This window comes from Rhagoletis zephyria, unplaced genomic scaffold, assembly GCF_001687245.7.
Source record: "Rhagoletis zephyria isolate East Lansing unplaced genomic scaffold, Rhagoletis_zephyria_1.1 Rzeph_scaffold_01154, whole genome shotgun sequence".
Taxonomy (NCBI): Eukaryota; Metazoa; Arthropoda; class Insecta; order Diptera; family Tephritidae; genus Rhagoletis; species Rhagoletis zephyria.
In genome coordinates, this window is record NW_016158238.1 from 89,426 (window position 1) to 112,929 (window position 23,504).

General features: G+C 37.3%; 1 protein-coding gene across 2 annotated transcripts in view; it reads right to left on the reverse strand.

Annotated features, from left to right (window-relative positions):
• Nucleotides 1–306: 306 nt before the first annotated feature.
• The window catches only part of CPT2 (Carnitine palmitoyltransferase 2), a 53,052-nt gene continuing 29,854 nt past the window's right edge, over nucleotides 307–23,504 (reverse strand). For both annotated transcript variants that reach the window (XM_017616126.1, XM_017616127.1), the window contains 3 exons: nucleotides 2,519–3,253; nucleotides 568–1,359; nucleotides 307–511 (listed from right to left, as the gene is read on the reverse strand). In XM_017616126.1, the coding sequence (XP_017471615.1) occupies nucleotides 379–511; nucleotides 568–1,359; nucleotides 2,519–3,253 (1,660 nt within the window). In that variant the 3' untranslated portion in view covers nucleotides 307–378. The remainder of the gene's footprint in view (nucleotides 512–567; nucleotides 1,360–2,518; nucleotides 3,254–23,504) is intronic.

Here is a 23,504-nt window from a genome sequence, read left to right on the forward strand (position 1 = left end):
GCCAAAAAGGAGGTTATCAATTCGTCGGAATTATTTCTATTTCGATCATTTTTTTTTATAGGAAAGATGGTACCTCATGAATGGTCCCATACTAATCTGATTTAGTTCCGATCACTGGGTACTGAAGAAACTAACGGTACTTCTAAGTTTTTATGAGTATTGAATCTATTTTTTTGCTTAAAAGTTAGTTATACATATTATCCATCTCGGTATTATTTTGTGCATTTACTTTTTTAACTCTTGTCATCTATTTTGAGGAAGCAGTATAAGTGAATTGGGGTCACTATGCAATGATAACATATCCAGTACATAGCTCAGACAGTTACGGATTAAAAATAATTGTCTGTTTAAAAATTTATTTAAAAAACATAACTCATGCTAATTAATTGTATTTAAAATAGTGTGTATGTCTTTTAATGCTGCTTCAAGGTTGTGAACAAATTCTTTTCCATCACGCTGTTGTTCGTAAGACGATACTATCGCACCACAATAGCCATCCTGTATTGAATATCTGTTATAATAAGTGTCTATTAGTATCGCGATCTTTGCACCCATACTATAGCTTACCCAATACCCAATCCATCCGCAACTACAGGACCAAATGAGCCCGCCAGCAAAGCATTTGAAGATAATGTTGATGTACTGATTATGTTGTGATTGATTTTTGCATATGCTTCGCTGTCATATATTTGTGGTAAACGTTTACCATGTACTAAAGCTTGGTGTTTTAAGGCAAACAAGTGTCTATCGAAGCCTTGCCCCATGGCAGCCTCTTTCACTAACTTGTTATGCACTTCGGAACACCGTTTAATAGAACTATATAATTCTTTTGATTCAAGATTCTTACTTTGGCTTTGCATAAGGCTCTCACAAAATTCTTTTGTTGCCATGGTGCACGGTCGCACAGTCTCAGTACGACCATGTCGAAACGCAGCCGTGCTACACGATTCATAAGTGCCAACATAACCGTTAAATGCACGCTTGTATGCAATTTGAAAAGAAAGTTGCATTATCGCATCAGGACTTAAGCCGTGCTGTTTGCATAAAACCTTGTTTATCTGCGGATAACGAAGCATGTCTATATTAAGCCGCTTCATTAATTGGTTATTAGTAAAAACCGTTTTCTCTACCGCACTTTTTATTAGTTCATCTGTCTTTAGTGTGATTGACCTTACGGCATTTGTGTCTCCCGCATTGCCTAACTCCAAACTAGGACTTGCAAAAGGATTTTCGGTTGTTTCTTTATATATTTCATTAAAATATCTCAAGACCGCAACACCATCGCCCCAAGAATGTTCGAAATTTAATGCAGCTGTACCATCCGCGCTTACTATTAGTGACACAGACTTATCGAACCAGCTAAAATAATAAGTATAAAAAAAACACATTTAGATTGCTGTTATAAAAGGCAATTTATATACATATGTATGTAGTTCTGTAGTATGAGCTACTATTGGGCGGAGAGTAAGAGCAGGGCTCGTATCGTCCTATACGATATCGTATTACTCGTCACGTAAAAACACATTTTTCAGTTTGTGACCTACGTGAGCATACTCACTAGCCCATTCAGTTTATACAACGTATCACGTAATTTTCTTCCGTATAGTTTTCGATCCGTGAACAGATGTTACCATTCGAGCCCAGGTAATGTATACGCCAAAAACGTAGTCTAGACTCTAGTCCTTAATTGAAAATATAAATCCCATACCATCCAATTCTGATCGTCTCTTGCTTATAAGTCTCAAGTCCTTAGAAGCTCGTAGGTCTATACTGTGTCTGTTCTTTACCCATTATATCACAACTGGAGTCATTTATTGTCCTTACGTGTTGGAAAGGATTCGATTTAATGTTTCCCAGCGATCTCTTCGGAACTTCTACCCTTTTTATGTGGATAACTTTAAAACTAAGTACGCCAGTAATGCCCCCATTACTAGCGCTTTGCGTCAATTGAATTCCCTTATTAGTAATGCTGATCTGGATTTTCCCTTTCAAGGATTGCTTTTTTGAATCTTCTGAATTCTGTATTATAGTTTTATTGAAATATATATAAAATGTATATTAATAGTTTGTACTAAGTTACAATTGTTCATAGTCTGTAAGGATTGAAATTCATAGACTTAAATAAATAAATAAATAAAAAAAAGCGAATCCGGTAAGAACTGGGCGATACCGGACATTGCGATTAAGCCCGCTCCATGGGTCATACTAGAAATTTAAGCCAATAAAATTGCTCCTTACGTTCAATCCTTTTTTTTTTTGAATTCAATTACAAAATAATATTGGCAAATAAGGTATAAGTAAAAAAATCTTACTGCTTATTTAAATCTCTTGGAAAATATTTGTTTAACGAATTCTATTTCTTTCCTTTAATAATTATAGCAGCCAAACCAGCTTATAAGTCTACAAAAGAATGTTAATAACTTTCTTGATCTATGTATGAAATTTAATTTAAGTCAGGGTTTAAGACAACAAAAATTTAAGCCTCAATATCCTTTTTACTGCTTTGAAATTACCTTACCGATTTTTTCCATCTCCAGCAAGTAGGTGCTTTAGCAATGGTACAAAATTTTCTTCATTATAAACGGGATCATCTGGAGTATCGAAACATAAGCAAAATAGCGCCGAATCCACTTCCGTTTCAATTAAACGTTTGTTTTCTGCTCCCAAATTCTCGATTAAATGCTGCCGCACGGTGGCCCATTCATCTCGGTTGATAGATGTCAAAACACCAATGGGCACGGGAGACGGTCCGGCCTGTTTATCCAAATTTAAAGCGGCATTTAAACGACGCATAATCACTCTAGGTTGTTCTATGTTGCCATCTTTGTCCAACACATCTACAGAATACATGTTTCCTCCACGCATAACCAATATATGTTTTGAGTTTTCATGCTGCACCAACCAATCTTTTCCTTTCCCTGGTATTCTAGATACTCCAAACAATCTGCTATACTGACTCATATCCAATGGAAAAGCCTTAAAAGCATATGCTGCATAGGTGGCTACATTACGCGGCACGAGTCGCACTAAATTCCGAAAACCTTGGGTGTCACTTTTCTTTGCATTCAAATGGTAAATCTCGGGTTCTAAGAGATCTGCTTGTAATGAACGCCAAAATCTCATAGAACTTATCACTAAGTTTGTGGCACGCACAAGCTGATTTTGATATTCATTTCTCTTGTCATGCTTCATTATGAGCAAAGGATTATAGTTAAGTGGTAATGGGCTCCGATCGCTCAGGTACATGTCAAACCTATATTTGAAAAGGGGATAGTAAAAAATATATACTGTGTTTTAGTATACTATAAGCATGTTCGAGCTCAAAAAACATACGACGCCCTGCGACCAAGAAAAAAACTTCCCGTTCGGCGACGTGATTTTCATAGAGAGATACATGTGCATATATTACATATATAATGGTCTAGCACGCCAAGTTTTGTTTTATTTGCACTGAATGATAAAGGGGTTATAACGAGTCTTTGTACTGCGATTAGAAAGCCTTAAAAGGTGGAGATTTTATTTCTGACGAAAAGTATTTCTTTTTAAAACGTTAAACTTTTCGTACCTGCATTTCTATCCACCACCATCTCTCCTTATCTAACTTTTTAAGGTTGTCGTTATTTTTACGCTAAGTGTAGCAATATTAAGTACCGAGACAGTTCTACGCACCGTAATGCCCTGGGTAGTTAAGTGGTAATGGGCTCCGATCGCTCAGGTACATGTCAAACCTATTTTTCAAAAGGGGATAGTAAAAAGTATATACTGTGTTTTAGTATAATATAAGCATGTTCGAGCTCAAAAAACATACCACGCCCTGCGACCAAGAAAAAAACTTCCCGTTCGGCAACGTGATTTTCATAGAGATACATGTGCATATATTACATATATAATGGTCTAGCACGCCAAGTTTTGTTTTATTTGCACTGAATGATAAAGGGGTTATAACGAGTCTTTGTACTGCGATTAGAAAGCCTTTAAACGTAGAGATTTTATTTCTGACGAAAAGTATTTCTTTTTAAAACGTTAAACTTTTCGCACCTGCATTTCTATCCACCACCATCTCTCCTTATCTAACTTTTTAAGGTTGTCGTTATTTCTACGCTAAGTGTAGCAATATTAAGTACCGAGACAGTTCTACGCACCGGAATGCCCTGGGTAGTTAAGTGGTAATGGGCTCCGATCGCTCAGGTACATGTCAAACCTATATTTCAAAAGGGGATAGTAAAAAGTATATACTGCGTTTTAGTATAATATAAGCATGTTCGAGCTCAAAAAACATACCACGCCCTGCGACCAAGAAAAAAACTTCCCGTTCGGCGACGTGATTTTCATAGAGAGATACATGTGCATATAGTACATATATAATGGTCTATCACGCCAAGTTTTGTTTTATTTGCACTGAATGATAAACGGGTTATAACGAGTCTTTGTACTGCGATTAGAAAGCCTTAAAAGGTGGAGATTTTATTTCTGACGAAAAGTATTTCTTTTTAAAACGTTAAACTTTTCGTACCTGCATTTCTATCCACCACCATCTCTCCTTATCTAACTTTTTAAGGTTGTCGTTATTTTTACGCTAAGTGTAGCAATATTAAGTACCGAGACAGTTCTACGCACCGTAATGCCCTGGGTAGTTAAGTGGTAATGGGCTCCGATCGCTCAGGTACATGCCAAACCTATATTTGAAAAGGGGATAGTAAAAAATATATACTGTGTTTTAGTATACTATAAGCATGTTCGAGCTCAAAAAACATACCACGCCCTGCGACCAAGAAAAAAACTTCCCGTTCGGCAACGTGATTTTCATAGAGATACATGTGCATATATTACATATATAATGGTCTAGCACGCCAAGTTTTGTTTTATTTGCACTGAATGATAAAGGGGTTATAACGAGTCTTTGTACTGCGATTAGAAAGCCTTTAAACGTAGAGATTTTATTTCTGACGAAAAGTATTTCTTTTTAAAACGTTAAACTTTTCGCACCTGCATTTCTATCCACCACCATCTCTCCTTATCTAACTTTTTAAGGTTGTCGTTATTTCTACGCTAAGTGTAGCAATATTAAGTACCGAGACAGTTCTACGCACCGGAATGCCCTGGGTAGTTAAGTGGTAATGGGCTCCGATCGCTCAGGTACATGTCAAACCTATATTTCAAAAGGGGATAGTAAAAAGTATATACTGCGTTTTAGTATAATATAAGCATGTTCGAGCTCAAAAAACATACCACGCCCTGCGACCAAGAAAAAAACTTCCCGTTCGGCGACGTGATTTTCATAGAGAGATACATGTGCATATAGTACATATATAATGGTCTATCACGCCAAGTTTTGTTTTATTTGCACTGAATGATAAACGGGTTATAACGAGTCTTTGTACTGTGATTAGAAAGCCTTAAAAGGTGGAGATTTTATTTCTGACGAAAAGTATTTCTTTTTAAAACGTTAAACTTTTCGTACCTGCATTCTATCCACCACCATCTCTCCTTATCTAACTTTTTAATGTAGTCGTTATTTCTACGCTAAGTGTAGCAATATTAAGTACCGAGGCAGTTCTACGCCCCGTAATACCCTGGGTATTCCCGATCATGAGCTGTTCACACGCTGCAACAAGCTTATCACACGCTGTCAATTTTTCAGAAACGAGCGACATTAGGACTGAATTTTCGTCGCGCTAGAAATCCCACATTCACTGGGAGATCAGCAGCCGGATTCCACCTTTCGCGATCGCTAAAACGCCTTCGCCAAAAAAAATCTATATGAGGTTTACAAATTTTTGCGATTATATCTTAAAAAGGCATCTCTAAATATCTCCACCGCTATTAGAAAAAGCTTTTTTGTTTTTTATTTTTTGATGTTTAGTTGAACCGGGATTGAACCCAGGCCCACGTCTGTCAAGTAAGCACTTCACTTTTCGAAATTGGAAAAGTTAACTACGGAATTGTAGCTTTTTTGTTGTAACTTTGTTGTGAAAAGACAAAAATTTTTAGCTGTAATTAAAAAAAAATATGGTATGTAATGCTAACTTGACACCATACACCTAGTCGATAGAATTGAGATATCCAATATGTTACTATGCCATTAATTGTAGCTTTTGACATAAAAATTAAAGTAGAAGCTGTTTTTCATGGTAGAAATACTCTCGTAGGTTAACCATTGCCTGCCGAGGGGCGACAGCTATTAGAAAAAGCTTATTTTGTTTTTTATTTTTTGATGTTGAGTTGAAACGAGATTGAAGCCAGGCCGGCCCACGTGTGTCAAGTTAGCGCTACACCTTTCGAAATTGGAAAAGTTAGCTACTGCATTAATTGTACCTTTTTTGTTGTAAATTTGTTGTGGAAAGAGAACATTTGTAGCTTTCCTTTTTAAGGAAAAAATGGTATGTAGTGCTAATTTGACACCTAGTCGATAGAATTGAGATATCCAATATGTTACTATGGCATTAATTGTAGCTTTTGACATAAAAATTTGTTGTGAAAGGAAAACATTTTAGCTTTCGTTTTTCTGGAAAAAAATCGACTTGGACATTTTTCGAACAAAATTTAGCATGCCCTTTTGTCGATTAAATTGAGATAACGAAAATCTTAAAACGGCTTTAATTGTAGCTTTTTTGTTGTAAATTTGTTGTGGAAAGAAAAAATGTGTAGCTACGTTTTTTAAGAAAAAATGATATTTAGTACTTACTTGGCACTATACACCTAGTCGATAGAATTGAGATAATGAAAATATTAAAACGGCATCAATTGTAGCTTTTTTGTTGTAAATTTGTTGTGGAAAGAGAAAACTATATAGGTGATGCAGGAGAATGAGTACATAGGCATAGGAATTTTCGGAAAGAGTAGGGGCGGAAGCTCCGCTTCTATTGTGAAAGATATGCAATATATCTTGTGCATATAAGTCCGACTACGTTATCCACAGTGTTTTTGCGCAGAACCAACATTAAAGTTTCCAAAAAACTGCATAATTTATTAATTAACTAGTGCTCGCTAATTTGAAATCTTTATTTTAAATTAAAGTTTAATTCTTTCACTACACTTGTATGTTAAAGTTTTTAAACTCGGCTCACGCGTTTGGACACAAATACCCAACATAATTGTACAAATAACTAAACCGCACCGTATTTCTTAAACTTCCATAAAGTTTATTAATGAGGAAAACCGCTTTTCCTGCAAAAACCTGTAAAACCTATAGACCATGAAGCATCTGGAAGGTAACTTCTATTCATGAAATTCACATATGTACATACACGACAAATTTCATAATTCCGTCCATGCTTTAGCCAACTCTACTAATCTATTAGCTTCCACATCATCTTTCTCATCACTAACCATATTTCTACTTATAAATTTTTTAAATTTTATAATAAAGCAATTATTTTAAAAATGATGTAAATGAAACACTAAAGAAACAAATGTAAACAAACAAACAGCTGTTCACAATTCAGTCAACCATTCACAATAGTACAAATTTTTATCGATCAAGTTACACAATAGCAAAATAAAAGATCATCGAATCGATCGACAAATTTCTATTCTACTGCCAGTCGACACTCGCAATAGGGGCCTAAATCTTGTTCGAAAAACGGTCAACTAAATTTTTCCGAGAAAAACGAATGCGACAAATTTCTTATTTTCAGAACAAATTTTTAAGTCAAAAGGTATAGGGCCTAATTCTGCACCACGTCGAATTTCCGTCGTAGTTACGAAAAAAGAACAGTGGCAACCTTGGCATTCTAGTCTCCGAACTGTTATTCGAATTTTCCAAAATTACGAAAATTCAAGTTTCAAGTGTATGTATTCCGGATCACTTCGCAACAGTTATTCGTAGGTAGTTTTTCCCGAAAGAAGATCAACGTCGGAATCTGCTTAAATTTTTCACATTTAAGTACTGTGAATTAAATAAAATGTATGTACAAAATTGTACAAATACTTTATGCGTTTGTATTTATATGAAATATATGCATAATAGGCCGAGGAACACCAATCCAAGCCAATACGAATTGTTGGTAGAGCTACTCAGCAACAGGAAGGACATTGCACAGGTCGAAGTGATGTGGAAGACTTTTGGAAGCAAGCCGCTAACGAGCTGAATGCTTTGGGACCACCATGCAGGGACTGGGCAGGGTGGCGAAAGGTTATATATACAATTGATGACAATTTGCTTTAAATTTTTATTAACGTATCTTTTGGTTTCAGACATGGCTTGATTGGAAGAGCTACGTTAAAAAGAAGCTTTCCCACAACAAAATGGAGTCTCGAGCTACTGGACGGGGTAGTTTTAATAAAAGGCCCATAAGCTCCTTAGAAGATAAAGTGATTTCGCTGACCGGGCTAGAAACTTGCACCTCAGGCCTTCAAGGTGGGTTAAGCTTCGGTGGAAGGCAGGAGTTTATCGCGGCATAGAAAAACTATGTGAAATAGAAAAAGAAAAACTGAAGGAATTTAAGCGACATAATGCTGTCAAAGAAATTGCTTTAAGGGAACGCAATAATTTAAAAAAAAAAAGCGCCAGAATTAGAAGCTATAGCACTCGAATTAAAACAAGCAAAATTTGAGGCGAGTGAGAGATGTAAATATTAAACGTATATTTTTAGTTGATTATGTTTTTTAGAGAAATGGAATGTTCATATTTATTTTCTTTTTTAATAAATTAAGATAAGAGTTGAAGTAAGGACACAAGTTTTCATTTATTTCCAGATAAGATATATTCTAGGTAAATACTATGTACATTTAAAGCTTTTCTAATGGTTTGGTTACACTCACAACGCAAAAGTTGCAAGAATTCTTTGGCGTGTTCGTTCAGCATCACTCCGAAGATTCTCAAATTCCGGGTCATAATCGGGCTCAATTTCTTCCACATCATCTCTCTCAGGCAACGGTTCAAATTGGTCATCGCGGAAGTGAATACATATGTTGTGGAGAGCACAAGCTACGTTTACAATTTGGCAGGCCTTTAGAGGAACATAATTTAAAGCTCGTTCCCCCAAAACACATCGGAATCGGCTTTTCCACACACCAATTATTCTTTCTACCACACTTCGTGTTTTTGAATGGTAATCATTGAAAATTCTTTCTGNAGCTCCTTAGAAGATAAAGTGATTTCGCTGACCGGGCTAGAAACTTGCACCTCAGGCCTTCAAGGTGGGTTAAGCTTCGGTGGAAGGCAGGAGTTTATCGCGGCATAGAAAAACTATGTGAAATAGAAAAAGAAAAACTGAAGGAATTTAAGCGACATAATGCTGTCAAAGAAATTGCTTTAAGGGAACGCAATAATTTAAAAAAAAAAAGCGCCAGAATTAGAAGCTATAGCACTCGAATTAAAACAAGCAAAATTTGAGGCGAGTGAGAGATGTAAATATTAAACGTATATTTTTAGTTGATTATGTTTTTTAGAGAAATGGAATGTTCATATTTATTTTCTTTTTTAATAAATTAAGATAAGAGTTGAAGTAAGGACACAAGTTTTCATTTATTTCCAGATAAGATATATTCTAGGTAAATACTATGTACATTTAAAGCTTTTCTAATGGTTTGGTTACACTCACAACGCAAAAGTTGCAAGAATTCTTTGGCGTGTTCGTTCAGCATCACTCCGAAGATTCTCAAATTCCGGGTCATAATCGGGCTCAATTTCTTCCACATCATCTCTCTCAGGCAACGGTTCAAATTGGTCATCGCGGAAGTGAATACATATGTTGTGGAGAGCACAAGCTACGTTTACAATTTGGCAGGCCTTTAGAGGAACATAATTTAAAGCTCGTTCCCCCAAAACACATCGGAATCGGCTTTTCCACACACCAATTATTCTTTCTACCACACTTCGTGTTTTTGAATGGTAATCATTGAAAATTCTTTCTGGCGACTCTGCAGCTGCATTTCTATAAGGGGTCATAAGCCTAGGTTCGAGTGGGTAGCCGGCATCGCCTAGAAGAATATTTGTTAATATTTATCTGTAAGCTACATGGTACAGCTTTTTACTACCAAGAAGCCACGTGTTAGTATTTCCTTCTCTAAATTGCCGCTTAACTTCCAAATATGGCTATCATGGTTACGTCCTGGATACCGTGCATCTACTGCTCTTATTCTCAACTTATGGTCGCATATCTAAAATAAATTAAAACGTTACGTTCAAAAGTTACATACATACATATCTACTTTGTATATACATAATTATATCAAACTTACTATCATTACATTAATACCCAAATTCATAAAAAATAAAGAACACTTTAACTGCTTTATAAATCGAAATTTTGTATGGAAATGTCACTTTAGAGAGCTCTTTGAACCTATTTTATTTTTTATGAATAAGGCCATAAGACTATAACAGCCTTTTCGGTTGAAAAATAGAAACGTCTCCGGCGAAGGTACTGTTAATTTAACGTGAGTACCGTCATTACACATTACTACTCCTGGAAACATTGCCTTTGAGTAAAAATCTTGTTTTGCTTCTACTACTTCCGACTCGTCCATAATAAAATTTATCAAGATTTGGCAAACCTTCCTTTCAAAAACATTTAATAGCAGCGATATTGTCTTCGATACTGTGGGCTGCGTCATTCCGACATCATAGTCCTTACCAACTCCGTGTTGGTAGCCTCCTTCTGCAAAAAACCTTAAGAAAGCTACCAAGCGGCTCAGACTCGTTATTGATGAACTCTTTGTCGGGCCACCGAACTCTTGATCCAATATTCTTAGCAAATATTTAAAGGAATCTTTGCTTATCGGAAAGTTCTTTTTAAATCTGAAAGAAACCTAATTGTAATTTTTAAATGTTGATATCTGTCTTACACTTACGCCTTAACATTCAACTGAAAGGGATCGCAGGCGTCTCTAAGTTGTCGTTTTATATTTTCTGCGTTACTCCTTGAATATTCATCTTCTTCGATTAATAAAATACCAGCAGCAATGAATTCCATAATTTTTAGCATTTTTTTTATTGCTACAACGTTTTCTTTGCTTTTTTCTTAAAATAACTCATTCTTGCAACTGCTTTCTATTTTCAAAATAAGCTGTCACTTGAAAGATGTAAATGACAAATAACTTCGAAAATTCGAACAACTTATACATCTCCGTCGGAGAATGGAATGCAAACAATTTTTTCTTCGGAACTTAATTCGGAAATCGGGACTTTTCCCGACGGGGTGCAGAATGTAGCCCATAATTAATGGCATAGTGACATAAAGGATATCTTAATTCTATCGACTACGTGTAAGGAGTCAAAATAGCACTACATACCATTTTTTCTTAAAAAACGAGACTACAATTTTTTTCTTTCCACAACAAATATGCAACAAAAAATCTACAATTATTTACGTTGTACCGTTTTCAATATCTCAATTCTGTCGCCAATGGTGCATGGTTTCAAGTTAGCCCTACCAGAGACTCAATCAATACTGCTGCTTTGTATGACTGAGCAGCGCGTTGACTTAGTAGTATCGATACCTAAAAGAAATTACAGGATGACATAGCGTGCTGTCTTGCAAATACAGCCACCACAAGTGAACGATACATATAACAGCTCATACTGATATTGACTTCGGCAAAACAGTATTCTGAATGCTCGTTCACGAAACTAGCAAACGCGGCATTTGAACGGTTGCCGAAAGCATGAGAGCTCATTGGGATGGTTGGCGAAGCAAGACGCCGCAGTTCATTTGTTGCAGAAGTCGTTTGACTTGTTGCTGAAAGCCATTTGACTTGTTGCCGAAGGCACGACGAATGTAGTAAAGGGTATTTTATCGTCTCGTATGTATGTATGTATTTACAGCGCGTCTACCATTCAATTTCTTTACTCCCTGCTGGCGCCAAGAGCGTGTTGGCAGGCTAGTTGTGAGGAATGTGCATACGTACGTATGTATGTATGTATGTACATATCAATGCTTCATTTCAAACAAGCAAATGTCGTTGAATTGTTTTTGAAATACAGTATCATGACTTCGGCAATCCATCAAACATGCCTTCAGCAACAAATGAAATGGCTTTCAGCAACAAGTCAAACGACTTCTGCAACAAATGAACTTCGGCGTCTTACCTTCGCCAACCATCCCAATGAGCTCTCATGTTTTCGGCAACCGTCCAAATGAGCTCTCGTGTTTTCGGCAACCGTCCAAATGCAGTATCGTGCTTTCGGCAGTCGCTCAAATACGGCGGTTGCTGGTTTCGTGCACGTTTACTCCGAATACTGTTTTGCCGAAGTCAATATCAGTATGAGCTGTTATAAGTATCGTTCACTTGTGGTGACTGTATTTGCAAGCATCTCAAGCTCTTCGCACTCACGCATTTCGGCTCTTTTTTAATTATTGCGGCAAATACGTCTCGCTTCCTTCTTCAGTTTCCTATAACGGTCCCACATGGCTCGCGTTGCGCCCGATCGTAGCGTGGCACTATAGGCGACGTCTTTTTCTCTGCGGCTTCTTGACATTCCTCATCGTACCAGTTGTCCTTTCGGGCTCGCTAAAATCCAACTACTTCTTCGGCGGCGGTACTTAATGATCGGGAAATGTGGTTCCACTGCTTGGTTATGTCGGATTGTTGAAGAGAGCTCTCAGAGCAGGCATGTGAGTCGAGTGGCGAATAAATTGGCCGTCTGTTGTGATTGCAGCTTTTCGACGTTAAGCTTTCCTTGTATTGTTGGGCGCACATTTTTTGCTGCACAGAGGCGGGTGCGTATCTTGTTTACAAGACAGTGGTCCGAGTCGATGTTTGGCCCTCGGAGTGTACGTACGTCTAAAACGCTGGAAGCGTGCCTTCCGTCTATCACAACATGGTCGATTTAGTTTCTCGTTTTTCGATCTGGAGACAGCCATATAGCTTAGTGGATGTTCTTATGCTGGAACCTAGTACTACATATTACCACGTTTCGGGTCCCGGCGAAGTCGATCAGCCTCAGTCCGTTATCGGACGTTTCGTCGTTGAAGCTGAATTTTCCGACAGTGGCGTCAAAGATTCCTTCCTTGCCCACCTTGGCATTAAAACGCCTCGTCATTCTCTTCCGTCGGGGTATGGGCGCAGATGAGCGAGATGTTGAAGAATCTCGCTTTGATGTGGATTGTGGCTAGACGTTCGTCCACCGGGGTGAACTACTCGGAGACGGAGTCTCTCTCCTACCACGAATCCAACACCGAATTTTCGCTCCTTTACGTGGCAACCATAGTAGACGTTGCAAGGCTTCACACTTACTTTTCCTTGCCCCGTCCATCGCACTTCTTGGATGGCGGTGGCCCTTGTCTTCCCGAGGACATTAACCATCCTGGCAGATGCACCTTCCCCATTAAGGGTCCGGATATTCCAGGTGCATACCCTCAAATAATAGTCCTTTATACGCTTGCCGTGGTCGTCATCAAAAAAAGGGGGTTCATCCGAGGCTTGTTGAACTTTTTCAATGGGCGGGGTTTTAACGTGGCGGGACCTAATCCCATCGCACGCGAAGTTTTACACCTTCCCACTTTAGCTCGCTCCCAAACGGGTGTTTGGTTGCTATCCAGAGGATACGTGGTCATAAATAACCGGACTTTGTGAGCTGCGATTTGAACCGTACGCACAAGAATCACTTCTGGCCACTCCCAGGTGAATATAAATTAAATAAATTACAATTAAAAAAATAAAATAAAAATAAATAACAAATTAACAAAATGTTTTTTATTGATATTTTATGTCCAAAAGTAGCTAGTTGCAAGTTAGTTGACATGTGATGCAGAGGTATCAGGGTCTGACTTCTTTGCGGCCATCGCCCCAAAAAAGTAGCTTGCCTTTTTCAAACAAAATATAGTTATTAGTTAGCACTAGTGTTCGCATAAACAGACTCAAGTTAGGTATAAGCTGATGTCACTTTCTGGAGGGATGTTTATTTTAAAAACCCTTAAGAAATCCTTGTTAGATCAGATTTCAGCAGTGTCTGTTCAACTCACAAATGGGAAGAGATCATAAAAGCAAAGCAATCTGAATTTGGTTTACTTTTCACGTTTGCCTTAAAAATACTTGGAAGTACGAGTATTATCCATACTTTTTTGCAAGTATGAGTACTGGCATCGATGCTTTTGACTTCAATGGCCTCGCAGCAATAGCTTTGACACCGCATGTCTCTATTTCAAAATATTGACACATAATCTCGTTCATTTTACTGTCGTCGTTGTGTTTAATACGATGAGCATGTAGTGCTCTGCTCTTCGTCGTGGAGCATTCTCCAGTAGGGCCAAAAATTACCCAGCCCAAGCGTGTTTTAACAATCACGGGCCCGTTTATGGCCGAGGAACTTCAATTGGCAATGTTAAAAATGCATGCGTAAGGCTAATTATCATCTTGCGCTGGACGTCGGAATAACTCTCCAAAGGTACGTCGTGAAAACTTGGATTGACTCCCAGTACTTCGTTCTTATTAAAATGACTGCTTTCACAGAATCAAATTTTTGTTGAAATATACTTTCGATATCTTTAATTATTTTACATGTGACGCGATGCCGATACTTTGCTCAACCACTTCGGTAGGTTCTTTTACGGAATGAGCTCAGATAACTCCAGGTGCTCTTTCGTTCCACTTAGGCCAAGGTCTTTTGCAATACTCCAATCTAGCACGGTGACGTCAGCGCCATCATCTATGAATCATTACACAACAATCTCTTTTTCGCGATTCATTAACTTAGCGGGCATGATTTGAAATAAAAGCTCATTTCCATTTCTACCAAAGTGGCAACTAACCTTTTCATGGGGCAGCTCCCCTCTTACTCAATCACTGGTCGATGACTCACTAGAATCAGTATGAATCGAGTGTAATAAACGATTGTGGTATTTTTTACAATTACTGATGCCACAGCACTTCTTAGAAAAACATTTATTTACGGTATGATTGGATTTAAAGCACGCAGAACACACTTTCATTTCTTTTTGATGCTCCCATATGCTCTCAACTGGTAGCTTAGTGAACTTTTCACACGAAGCAAGCGATTGACAATCGTCTTCGCAAATAACACATTTACGGCGCGCAAGACTAAACATGAGTATTTGCCCTTGTTCACCATGTTTTCAAGACTACGCAAACATGTCAACCACTGCGCAAAACCCACTATGTTAGGTGCACGACCCAATTCCATACATTTTTCAGCCCACTGCATACGACTTGTCATCGGCAACTTCTATACAATCTCACTAACCAAAGTCGGGTTTACCAGATGATGTTGTGCGCCCACTGATTGCAAGAATAATGCCATATTATTTACCTTGTTAGCAAACGCCATTAACCTATCCTCTCTCTTTATTAGCTATTCTGGACGACCATGTTTCCGGTACCGTCCTTAATATAGCATTGATATTTTTCGTACTGGATAAAAGTGCTTCTACCATTTCTCTGGCAGGTCCATACAGTGCTTCACGTATTCTCATAATGCTATGTAATTCATTGTACTGAAATTCTATGGAAATCTTCTATGGAAGCTTGCCATTCTTCAGGCTGTCCACCAAACTTTGGCAATGGGTAGATTTTATGAGCTCTGGCCGGTGCGTAACCTAAAAAATTGAAATTAGCAAAAGACCCCCCCGAAGAAATGCCCGCTGGTGAGTGCGGCGCTGAAGCATTTGTTATTTGAGTGACAGCAGCCGGAAACGATGGAAAGGCGTTGAGTTTGTCGATCTAGCGGTGGACATACCATTTGTAGGCGCCCCAGCTGCTGGAGTAGTTCGTGCAATTGTAGCCGGATGAAAACGAGTAGTGTTGGTCGTTGTTGTCATACTTGCTGCGCAAGATGTTGATAAAACACGTCCACAAGACACGGGTCGGCGGTTTCACGTTAACTTGGATCACCTATCCCACCAGTACCGTTATTTACCCCAATAGCGTACGCAATAGAAGCTTGTGCGTTTGAGACGACAGCGCTGTTAGGTGTTGTAACGGCAACTCTTAAATTCGTGGCGTAGTCTGAGGTAACGGTACCTTCAGCTGCAACTGTGCATATAAATCCTGTTAGAGTCGAACTGTACTCGGTCAAATAATAAAACTGTTACGGCTGTAAATGGAACGCCAATATTTCCGGGAAGCCTTTTTAGAATAAAACTCCTTAAGTTGCTTGTTTAATAGTATATTCGTGGGGGTAGAGTTTATTCTCTAAAGTATTACAATAAAACTTAGTTTCTATTAATGAAAAAATAGAGTATATAGAACTTACTTGACCAAGGCCTCCCATTCACTTTAAGGAAATATTTGCGAATGAAGACAATGCATCTTAACATTTTATTTTACTGTTACAGTTATGTACAAAGAATAAAAGGAAAAAAACCTGTTTATATCGAAAGTTGTACCTATATAAGAATTGTTTGTATAAAAAAAGTTATGACATATCTATGAATTTTTGTCAAAGTAACTTATGTGACAATCGTTTTTGATTTTAGGCGAATGATACTTACGCCCAATGTCAGATGGCCTACTTAAGTAGAGATTATTGATTATCTTCCACTATTCATTTTCAGATCATAGATTTAATCTGCACTTAAATGGCCAATATTGGCTATTTTAATATGAGATATGCAACCCTGTGTTTTTACCAAACCACCAAGATTGATTAGTTGGTTGTTTAATTAACCCCACAAAATCCCACCAAAAAACAATCAGCTCTTCAGCATAAAATATTAACAAACAAGCAAATCGAACAACAATTTCAAGGAACAAGCAGCAGTGCTGCCAATTGTTTGGCATATTTAAAGTTTCCTGAAACCCAACAAAAACTAAATGGCATTTAAACAACAATCCACAATTAAACTTAAGAGCCGTTTAAATATCAATTTTAAAACGGCCCTTCATCTTTTTAAGGAAAACTTTAAATTTTAAAGCATGTTTTAATAGGATGGCCTCCCAAAAAACAGGAAAAAAGTGTAAAGTCCAATAAGTTGTTTTTTAAAAAGCCCCTAGAATTTTGTTAACAGAATTTGCTTCTTTTGTATGTACATATTTTATTTGTTACACTTAATATTACAAAGAGAAAGCGAAAAAAGTATAGCACCTAAATATGACCGTGAGCTGCTTGCCATTTACCTTGGCATTAAGTATTATCGTTTCGCGTTGGAAGGCAGAGATTTTGTTATATGGTCCGATTATAAACGTCTAAAATAGGCTTTCACTAAAAAGCACGACTCTTCGTCTCCATGTCAAATAAGATATCTACATTTTATCGGATAGTTTTCGTTCATATACCTGGAGAAAATAATATAACTGCAGATACTTTATCTCGCATTGACTCTTTAAAAACAAACAATAACGTTATTAATTTTGAGCATATTGCGGATGCCCAATGAAGTTGTCCAGAATTAAAGGATTATCCTAACTCCTCCACAACCTCTCCAAAGTTGAAATCCATTAAACTTCCAGATTGCTCAAAACCAATTGTATGCGATTTTTCAACACAATACGCTTGCCCTTTTGTACCAAAGTCATGCAGGAACAAGGTGATATTGAAGATTCAAAAAATTGCGCATACAAGTGCTAGATCAACTTTCAACACCGTTCGACAACGTTTTGTATGGCCATATATGCAAAGAGATATTGCAAGGCTTGTTACTAACTGTATTCAATGTAAACGATTTAAGTTTAGTAGACACTCATTCAGTATCGCCCTTTGGTAAATATTGTTTGCCATCACAGCGAATTGAACATATTAACATAGACCTTATTGGTCCACTTGCGCCACCAAATGGATTTCGATATTGCCTTACAATCATTGATCGCTATACTAGATGGCCTGAGGCAATTCCTATCACAGATATGAACGACCAAGGAAAACAGCTCAATTCAAATCTTTTTAATGAACTTTCACGGATACTCGGAATTGATCATCTTCGGACTAACGCTTACCACCCTCAATCTAATGGCATTATTGAACGTCGGCATAGAACTTTAAAAGCATCGCTAATGTGTTTTGATACTCTTAGATGGACTGAACATTTACCGATTGTGCTTTTGGGCTTAAGATCAACATTCAAGCAAGATATTGGATCCAGTCCTTCGCAAATGGTATACGGCGCTGTACTTGAACTACCCGGCGAGATGTTTTTTGATAGCCTTTTCAAGCCACAAAATGAATTCGTAAAAGAATTTATTGAACTGATGAAATCTGTCTATCCTGCAGACGCAGCTCATCACTCGATTAAAAAACCGTTCATTAATAGTAAATTAAACAATTCGACGCATGTTTTCATTCGTGTGGACAAGTACGTTATCCACTTACACCACCAAATGATGGTCCATTTGAGATAAAAAAAAAAAACCGTTTTCCTAAATTTTACACAATTTTGGTATGAGATCGGCCTGTGAATATTTCTGTTGGCAGGCTGAAGCCCGCTTTCAGTACATTGGATAAAGCTGATAGTTCAACTTCAAACAGCCCTTAATCAGTTCGACTTACAATAATTAATTATTGAAAGTTTGGCGGGGGAATACTGTAGCGATACTTGTTGCTTATCCACTTCCTATGTAAATTAAAATTTTAACAAATGAAACTTTTCTTTTAACTATCCAGTTGTGAAAATAAAATTAGACTTTGTTCGGAAGTTTAAAGAGGAACTTCTTTTTCTCAAATATATATCATCTATAGAGATATACAGGCCTCCTCTCTGCCACAGGGATAAAAACGGTGGTCCGCGAATTATCTGAGTGGTCGACACTAGTCAGTAATTTTTAGAGACAAGTCGAGCAACCCCAGAAAAATAAAACAGGGGGTTGTTGTTGTTTTGTTGGGGCTACAACAACCCCGCCCAGATCGGCAACAGGCTATTGAATTGCACCGCCTACAATGTGCTCCGTAAAGATCGTGAGCGAGATAATGGTGGAGGATTAGCGTTCATCCTACACCACACAGTGCAGCATCGTCTAATTGAAGAAGACATCGACCCCGAGGGACACCACCCAAGAATGTCACAGCAGAGCTATCCGGTCAGGCGATGTCGAGCTCGAAATATTTAACGTATATATACCTCCTGTGACCTGTTGCCCGGCAAGATATCTCCGTGACATAAAGTGGCGGTAAAAATGGAAGAATAGTGTTTCGTTTTTAATATTATAATATTTTTCAAGCAAAAATTTGTTTGATATTTTTTTATAAATTTGTTTCATGCATTAACAAAAACTATATAGATCACACTTTCAAACTTTATACAGAACCTAGAAAAATTCCAAAAATTTGTGTCTAATTCCGAGCTTTTTATCCAGAATTTTTAGAAATTTTTATTGGGTGAACAGTTAACAGACTTATAAAATTCTAGTCAAATAAGTGCAAGTTTTGAGCGGCTAAAAAAATCGCACTGATTTTTAAAAATTTGTGAAATTTCCCGTAATTTTATATACAGTTTGAAAGTTATATAGTTTTTGTTAAAGCATAAAACATATTTTTATAAAAAAATAAAAAATAAAAATCAGCTTGAAAACCGTTGTAAATATTAAAAAAGAAACACCATTCATCCATTTTTGACCGCCACTGTAAAGGGTGAACACACCAAAACTGCGACACTTAGAAATTACTACCAGAAACAAACTAGAAGGCTTTGAAATTATTATTTTTTTTTGTATTATATATTCATCACACAAGCGCCATCATGTTCTGCACGACTGCATCATCGACATTACGCGATGCGCACCACTACTTTGTTTTGCACTCTTCAATAATTTTCACTCTTTCACCTGTTTTCTTCAAGATTCCTTTGACAATTGACCAATATTCCCCAATAGGACGTGGCTCTGGGCTATTGGGTGGATTGCAGTCGTGAGGTACAAAATTGATGTTATTTGCATTATACCACGGCAATGTGTCCTTGGCATAGTGGCAGGTTGACATGCCCGCCTAGAACGATGGCCTACTCCTTATCTGTTGATAAATGACAGAAGACGCCTTTTGAGGCACTCATCCCGATAAACTTGATCATTCATTGTCCCGGATGGGAAAAAAGGGCTGCTCTTACGGCCTCTGCCAAACCATGTGGTTTTTGGAAATTTGGACTTCATTTTCAGCCTACAACTTTCAGGGGCATCTTGACGACTTGCAGCAGTATAAAAATCTTGACCTGCAATATATTTTGAATTTTTATAGCAGTAGGTTTCGCAGTCCATAACAATGCAGTTGTATTTTTTAATTTAGTATTCATACAACTTCCGAATGCGGGATTTCGCTGTAACATTCTACTTTGCGCCTCGGTCTGGCGCTGTTTGAGCTGTAGAACATCTCAATGAAGCTTTCCGCATTACCTTTTGTACGAAAAACTGCGATCTGCGTACGGATTTTGCAACATAACGCGACAAAATCTTCGGATCTCGCGAAAACGCACTGAGGACCTTCCGAGCACTGTTTTTATCACTTTGACCATGCTAACCCCCGCTCCCTGCTTTTCTCGTAACTGTCAGGCCTTATTTGTACCGATTAAAACCCTGCAAACTGTCGAATAGTGCACTCTTTAATTTTTTAGCAATTTTACGTGTACTTAAGGCCGCATCATTTATAAACTCGTGCAAAATGGTTTGTCTCGTTTCTAGCTCGGTTGCCATTTTTAACTCAACAAGGAATCAAATTCAAATGAAATTTCTTCTACGTTCAACTACGGTCATGGTAAACTTATGGTATTTGAATTTCAAAATATTGAATTCTCGGAAGAAGTCGGAAGAGCATCTGAAGACCTTGTGATTCTAAAAGTGAAGACCCCAACCCGCGCCCACTTATAGTTTTAAAGTAATTTGTTGTTAAAGTTGCGAAATTCACCAAATATGTTGATGCAAATTGCATCGATTTTATCATCCAAAAGTACGTGAAATAGATAAATGTGACTAAAATGTAAGCACTTTTAATGCACATGACCATTTTCCTTTCAGTAATATGCTTTTTTTTTGTTAATTTAACCACGATAAAACTTTTATAAAAGCAGTGAAGTAGTAAACATGTGAGGGTTGCAACTGAACACCGAAGTTGGTGCTGCCAGACGATTTAAACAACGTGGAAAGTAATATCGCAGCATTTGTGAGTCCACATTTTAAGTTTTATAAAATGTTGGGTTTTATTACAAAACACATAGCGCCGCAGGCGAAAAGCTGTAATAAAAAATCGCGCGATTTTTTATTCCAAATTTTCCCTTTTCTTCAGGGTTTTAAATTTTTTTTTAGATAGCACCGCAGGCGAAAATTTGTAATAAAAAATCGCGCGATTTTTTATTGCAAATTTTCCCTTTTTAGGCTTTTTTTTGTTTTTTTTTTTTAAATAGCGCCGTAGGCGAAAATTTTCCTTTTTTAAATATTTTATATTATAAAATATATCGACGCAGGCGTAAATACTTGTTTTTTTAATATTGTTTATTAAAAAATGCAAAAAATATGGATTATTATTATGTATTTTCCAAAGAAAATGATGCATTTTTGGTAAAAAAAAATGGCCATAATGAAATTTTTTAGAGGTTGTTATTTAAAAAGCACATATTCAAACCTACCTTTATGTTGTGGAGGTCATTATGAAATATAAGATGGGTATTTTACTGTCCCTAATTTTCGAACATGTGGTAGCACCCTTCTGTTCGGGGAATACAGCTATTTTGATTTGTTTGCTTGTTTACTTTGTTGAAGAAAAGTAGTGAAATGGTTAAACGCGTTTTATATTGTTAAAAAATAAAATAAAATACATTTACAGCCCGATTCTGTGCACTTGATAAATTGAAAATCTTTATAATTTGTCAATTTTTTATTATTTATCAAGAATTGGTATTCTAGCAAAGAAATCAAAAGCTCTTTTCTTGATAAATTATCAAGATTGAAAATGCTATTGAAAAATTGAAATTTCATGTGAAATGTATAAATTTTGTACATTAAAAAATGTGTTTCTAACAATTAAATACTCCATGTGCCGGCATTAGAACCTGCGACACACGGAATTACGGCAGTCAAAAGCTTTTTTGCTTTTAAATTCGTATTTTTCCTATATGACAATGAAATCAGTTCCACTCATGTGGAAATTAGATCCACTCATGTGGAAATTAGATCCACTCATGTGGAAATCGTAGAGCTTTTTGTTTTACAAATATTGACACAGAATGCGAATTGAGCTTTTACTTGATAAAATTTCTTTCCAAAAAAATTATCAAGAAAATACAGAATTGGGCGGTTATTGTACACAAATCGCACGTGAACATTGAAAAGATCGTGCATTTATGCAAGTACAAGTGATAGCTGCACTTTTTATATCAAAATTTTCTAATGGAAGCAAAAAATTTAAACAACAAATTATTTAAATACTAGTATTAAAAAAGTGAAAATAGTGAGAATTTGTATAAACTGTTTCTTAGCATGAGAAAATTCGTTATAGTTTTTCTGAAACACACACATGTCGATGTACACTAAAGTCAACCCTACTTTGGTCACTAAATTAACATACTAGCGGCAGGTAAATCAAAATTTTTTATCAATNCGCTGTTTGAGCTGTAGAACATCTCAATGAAGCTTTCCGCTTTACCTTTTGTACGAAAAACTGCGATCTGCGTACGGGTTTTGCAACATAACGCGACAAAATCTTCGGATCTCGCGAAAACACACTGAGGACCTTCCGAGCACTGTTTTTATCACTTTGACCATGCTAACCCCCGCTCCCTGCTTTTCTCGTAACTGTCAGGCCTTATTTGTACCGATTAAAACCCTGCAAACTGTCGAATAGTGCACTCTTTAATTTTTTAGCAATTTTACGTGTACTTAAGGCCGGATCATTCATAAACTCGTGCAAAATGGTTTGTCTCGTTTCTAGCTCGGTTGCCATTTTTAACTCAACAAGGAATCAAATTCGAATGAAATTTCTTCTACGTTCAACTACGGTCATGGTCAACTTATGGTATTTGAATTTCAAAATATTGAATTCTCTTTGGGTAAGTTATAAGCTTCCCAAAGTGTCGCAGTTTTGGTGTGTTCACCCTTTAGGTGCGCTACTCAGAGGGGAAAACCGAATGGTAGTTTTCGATTCTCAAGCGCACCACGATATGTGGTACTCAAGCCTGTCGAATGAACACACTTGGCTGAGCAGATAGACGATTCGAGATTCTGCACAATGAACGACGACGCATCCGCCGTGATTATGGGCTGCTGCAGTAGCTAGCCTGATATAACAATCGTAAGTACTGATCTGATAAACAGCATAATGTGGCGACCTATGATGCATTTCGACACCCTCCAAATGTTCCTGCTGAAGCGGCTGTCCTAGCCCATAAGCGTGACAACCTTCGTCAGGCCGATCCCGGAAATCCCCGTATCAGGAAATCTCAAAGCGGAGATTCAGCAACTAGTGAACGTACATAATCGGAAGAAGTCGGAAGAGCATCTGAAGACCTTGTGATTCTAAAAGTGAAGACCCCAACCCGCGCCCACTTATAGTTTTTAAGTAATTTGTTGTTAAAGTTGCGAAATTCACCAAATATGTTGATGCAAATCGCATCGATTTTATCATCCAAAAGTACGTGAAATAGATAAATGTGACTTAAATGTAAGCACTTTTAATGCACATGACCATTTTC